General features: G+C 41.4%; 1 protein-coding gene across 1 annotated transcript; it reads right to left on the bottom strand.

Moving 5' to 3' along the window:
- Nucleotides 1–260: 260 nt before the first annotated feature.
- Nucleotides 261–1910, bottom strand: LOC102924844 (putative protein FAM47D). Its single transcript, XM_006997007.3, has one exon. It carries the CDS (start codon nucleotides 1850–1852, stop codon nucleotides 575–577), a length of 1278 nt encoding a protein of 425 aa, XP_006997069.1. The 5' UTR covers nucleotides 1853–1910; the 3' UTR covers nucleotides 261–574.
- Nucleotides 1911–5718: the final 3808 nt, after the last annotated feature.

Genomic DNA, 5718 nt, shown 5'->3' on the forward strand with positions numbered 1-5718 from the left:
TTTCCTGCCTGAGTCAGAAAGCAGCCACTTTAACTTTTCTTCTCCACTTAATAAAGGATCTCTCTGCGAAAACTGGTGTTTGGGTGTGATTTGTGCCTAATCCGAGGTCCAGGAGGAAGCCCCCATTCGGGAGGAGGGATCTCCTTCAATAATTATTTCTTTAAATTTTTCATTTAGCTGAAGCTATGGAAGTTTTCTCTTATTTTATACGAACAATTCCAATGTTTTAAGATTTATCTTGTAATTGATGTCACTGAATCTAAAGAGTAATTCTGCTTTGCTTTTATTATTGTCTTTACATATTCTTATAAGTAACTGATGTAAGAATGCCATATTCTCAATAGTAAATAAATTTGAGAACTGTGCATATGAATGTTGATCTTGTAATTGATAAAATGTTGGTTCAGGCATAGCAGAAGTATATTTTAGTTCATTGAGAAATGTTTATAAGTATTAAGTCTAACATTGATATTGTCCAAAAAGATGTTCACATATGGTGATATCTTCATATATATTCTGTTCACTATTTGAAATGAGAACAGAATAAAGTCAAGTAAGTAAAATGGAAAACCACCTAGTCATTTTCATCATCATAATCTTCATCCTTTCTCTGCATGATCAATTCATGTGCTCTTAGTACTCTTGGTATTGGAGTGTTGACAGTTTGGTAGTCCCATCCTTTCCTCATAAACAGCTTCTCAAGGATGCCTGGCATATCATAGCCTTTGCTTATGATGAAATCCTTAAAGGCAATTGTTCCATAAAGGTCTTCAATGATGTCTGGTTTACCAAACCTTCCACCTTCAAGTTCAAGTAAGTAGTCAGGATCCATCAAAGGCTCATCATTTACTAGCTTTTTCCACAGACCAGGCTTCAGGTACCATGCTCCATATCTAATCTTATCCCTGGTGGGCTTGTAAGGATCAAGTGGTTTTCGGAGTTTTCTTTCAAAGTTAGACTCCTGTATGGAGAATCTGATCTCCTTCACTCTGCTCAGCCTCCTGCAGTACTTGAGCTCAGAAGGAAGCACGCTGATTTTCTTGATGGCAGAGTCTCCATAGCTCGGTTTGCACTCATAGCCAATGTCAAATTGCTTCATCATGAAATCTTCGTCAATGCCCAAGTCTCCGAATGAGTCAACCCATTCACAGAAGTCATAGACTCCTTTGGGTATGTACCGGTAATAAAAAGACTCCTCAGTCTCCTGTTTTTGGGGCTTGTTTTCATGAAGCACACCGTATTTGCGTGATCCAGGAAACTTGGGAGGATCCTGTTCAATTTTTTTTTGAGGGTATTTGTCTGCAACGACAGGCAGATCGATCGATTTTCTCTGGCCCTCACAAAAATCCCACTTCTCCTCCAACTCCCGCTCAGGGTCAAGCGTTTCCATCACATTTAATAAGAGATTTTCAGGAATTCCTTCCTCCAGGGGCCAGAAAGTCAAGGGATGCTGGGTCAGGTTTGCTTCGGTTCTCTCCACAAAGAACTTCCGCTCTTGCTGGGCCAGCGACAGCGGGGAAACCAGCATCAACTCCCGGCCCTGCTTTTTCTGACTCTTCCTGGACTTGCGCCTGACTCGATGAGAAATTGTGGGGAGAAAGCCCTCTTTGGAGCCACGAAGGATCATACCTTCACAAGGTGGACAGCCCTTCCTGAAATCGTCTAGCCCTTCCTTCACGAACACCCAGCGCCGTCCATCCAGAGAAGTAGGGAACTTCAGTTTTTCTTGTTTGTGCTTCGCTAAACACTTAGAAGGCAGTCTGTCCTTGAACCAGGGCTTGCAGGTCATGCCCAGAGGCATTGGCTGAAGTACCTGCCGGGGGCGATTCCATGGTATCCACTGCTCGCCCATGGTACCCCTGGGTCTGAGGCAACTGTCTTAGCCTCAAGGGATTGTTTTCCTGGGTCTACTCAGGTTGCTAAGAAACAAGGACTATGTGGCTGAAATTCCAATGGGCAAAACCAAGTATCCTACGCCATTCCTCTCACACCCCGTCCCCCTCCTCTGACCTCAATGGCTCCTTCCATTTTTCTTTGGGCCAAGAACTAAATACACTTCTTAGCTCCACTGGACTAGGGGTGGACTTTCCAACTGTTTCCTTCTTGGACTTTTAGAGAATTCTTCTATGAATATTGTATTTACTTTATGTATACATATACTTTCATTTCAACAACTGGATTTTGTGACTTATAAAAAGGTATTTCTCCATCTGTATATGTGTTCTTTTATTTGTCTTGGTTTTATTTTGTCATTTTTAGTGTATGTCTGTCACAATGCCCCCCCCCTTGATTTTTCCAGAAATTTCATGTTTTTGATACTGTCATGAGTGGCACTGAGAATAAATTTTTAGAAAATTTATTGAGAATAAATTTTGAGAACCATGTACTCTACTACTTGCTTACTGATGATGAATCTGTCCCTTTCTGAAGAGTAAAGCAATGCCTCATTATATAGACCAGCCTGCCTTACATTTCTTCCTCCTACTGCCTTTTGGCTTAATTTTTGTTTGTTTTGTTTTGTTTTGTTTTGTGTGAGCTTTTGTTGTGGTAGCTCTTTCTTTTGAGACAGAGTTTTTCTGTGTAGTTAGTGCTGGTTGGCCTGTGTGGCAGTTTGAAAGAAAATGGCTCCTAAAGGGAGTGGCACTATTAGGAGGTTTCTCCTTCTTGGAGTAGGCATCGCCTTATGGGAGAAAGTGTGTCATTGTGGGAGTGGGCTTTGAGGTCTCTTTTGCTCATGCTTCCCTCACTGTTTCATGGAGTCTACTTCCTGTTGCCTTCTGATCAAGGTGTAGCCAGCACCATGTCTGCCTGCAAACTGTCGTGATGATAATGGACTGAACCTTTGAAACTATAAGTGAACCACACCCTCCAATTAAATTTTTTCCTTATAAGAGTTGCTATGATCATGGTGTCTCTTTATAGCAATAGAAACCCTAACTAAGACAACCTGAAACTTACTCTGTAGAACAGGTCAGCATCAAAGTCTTCTTCAAGAAGGCTGGAATTATAGGTGTGTACCACCACACATGGCCTTGACTTGTTTTTAGACAGATATTTTCTCTTTGTATAAAATTATATACAATTTTATGCCAATAGTATGATTTTTTTCTACTAGTGCTTTGAAGGGGTAGATGTACTGTTTTCTCACTTGCAGTATTTTACTTTTTTAATTGTTATGATTTTATTTTATGTGTATGGTATTTTGCCTGCATTTGTGTCTGTGCATAATGTGTGTGCCTGGTGTCCATGGAGTCCAGAAAAGACTGCTAGATCTCCTATGACAAATGGTTGTGAATTGTCATGTGGGTGCTGGGAAAATCCAGGAACAGCAGCCACTGCTCTGAAACAATCCCCGACAAATCTCCTCAGGCCCTCACTTGCAATATTTTAGATGAAAAGTTCCAGTAACTCTGGCTTATGATCGTTTCATTCAACCTTTCTCATGTATCCTTTATCAGAACAGATACTCTTAGAGGACTTTTGTGGTTGCAAGGCACTGCTTCCTGTTATCTTTTTAGGTGGTGCTTTTCCTAAACCAAGATGCTTATCCTAATCTCTTAAATTTATAAAGAGTACAGGGTCTCTGCCTGGATTCCTCCTTCATGAGCTATGGTCTAAAGTCAGTAAACAATGGAGGACAATCACAGACCCCATTTCACATGTTTCCCATTTTAATAGGGGATCAATCTCTGCTTTCTCATGGCTAGTGCCTTTCAAATTATTGTTTACACATTTTCTCTGTTTTTCTTAATTTCAAAGTATAAAGATGATCTCTGTCTTGGTGAGAAACAAGACCAAGATTTTTATTGATCTTTCCCTACCAATCCATATGCTACTTTCTTTTTAAACATCAAATCCCTCATCACATCTTACTGAATTTGAAAGTGTGGATCATATGCACTTCACTGAAACTACCTTAGTCCTTAAACTATATCACTGTTATATCATTTCTTGGCCAAATAAAATGCTTCTTCACATATATGGGCAACACAGGTTAGAATCAATGGATTATTTAGGAGAAGCAAAAAAAAAAAAAAAGAACATGAAGTTAGGTGGGTGGGGAATGGGTGGATCTGGGAAGAGTTGAGGGAAATGGGGTGAATATGATCAAAACATTATACAAAATTATCAAATAATTGAAATATTAAAGAAAAACAAATACAACTTTAATAAAATATCTTGTACATGTTAGACACTTCACTTGAGTGATAAGATTTCCAGGTTGGCCTTGAACTCAATTTGTAGGCTAGGCTAGATTTGATATCCTCATCCTCAAGCTTCATCCTCATCCCTAATAAGATGCAGACCTACTTTGAGGATTCCGGTTTTTCAGTATTCTCATAAACATGTATGTTTACACATTTTTACATTTTCCATTCCCATGTATATGGTGTATAGGTGTATATTTACAATGTTATTATTATTATTTCTTCTTCTCTCATATATTACATCCTGACTACAGTTTCCACTCACTCAACTCCTCCCTGTCTCCACCTCAGTTTGCCTCTCCCTCAGATCCACTCCTCCTCTGTTTCCCTTCAGAAAAGAGCAGGTCTCCAAGAAATATTAACCAAGCAGTACATAACAAGTTACAATAATACAAGGGACAAACATTCATATTAAGGCTGGATGAGACAACCCAATAGAAGTTCTCAATTACAGGCAAAAGGGTCTCAATTACAGGCAAAAGAGTCAGAGACACTCCTCACTCCCACTGTTAGGAGTCCAACAAGAAGATCAAGCTGCACAGCCATAATGTACATGCAGAAGACCTAGGACAGACCTACACAGGGTCTGTGATTACCACTTCAGTCTCTGTGAGCCCTTATGAGCCCTGTTATTTGACTCTGTGGGCCGTGTTCTCCAATTGTCCTCAACCACTCTGGCTCCTACAATCTTTCCACCTCCTCTTCACCTAATGTTTGGCTGTGGGTCTCTGCATCTGCTCCTATCAGTTGCCAGAAGAAGACTCTTTGATGATAATTGTTCTAGACTGATCCATGAGTATAGCAGAATATCTTGAGGAATCACTTCACTGATTTTCTTTTGTTCTGGCCAGTCATGTTTGGTTCTATCCTAGTTCTCTGGGCAATCCAGCCTCTGGTTCCAGGCCATGCAGGCAGTATCATGTGTGGGCCTCATCTTGTAACTTAGGCCTGAAGTTGGATCAGTTATTGGTTGGCCACTCCTACAAGTGGTATGCCACCTTCAGCCCAGCACATCAGCACATCATGCAGGGAGGGCAAGTTGTTTTTTTTTTTTTTTTCGAGACAGGGTTTCTCTGTGTAGCTTTGCGCCTTTCCTGGAACTCACTTGGTAGCCCAGGCTGGCCTCGAACTCACAAAGATCCGCCTGCCTCTGCCTCCCGAGTGCTGGGATAAAAGGCGTGCGCCACCACCGCCCGGCTTGGGAGGGCAAGTTGTAAGTCAAAGATTTTGTAGCTGGAGTGGTTTCACAGTTCCACCGCTGCAAGCCTTGCCTGGTTACAGATGACCAGTTCAAGCTCCGTATTCCTCATTGCTAGGAGTCTTCATTAGGGTCACCCTCATAGATTCTAGGGAGTTTCCACTGCACTAGGTTTCCACATTGCCTCCCCAAATACCCCACAGTTCCAGTCCATCCTGCCCCCACCTGGCTGATCCTTCATGTTCCCATCCCCACCTGCTCCCAGTCCACCTGAAAAAATGTATATTTCCTCTTCCTAGGGAAAGCCATACA

This window comes from Peromyscus maniculatus, chromosome X (genome assembly GCF_049852395.1).
Source record: "Peromyscus maniculatus bairdii isolate BWxNUB_F1_BW_parent chromosome X, HU_Pman_BW_mat_3.1, whole genome shotgun sequence".
NCBI classification, from domain to species: domain Eukaryota; kingdom Metazoa; phylum Chordata; class Mammalia; order Rodentia; family Cricetidae; genus Peromyscus; species Peromyscus maniculatus.

What these genes read in the sequence shown, in the direction of transcription:
- LOC102924844 (XM_006997007.3), bottom strand. Translation starts at nt 1,852, where the DNA reads ATGGGCGAGCAGTGGATACCATGGAATCGCCCCCGGCAGGTACTTCAG.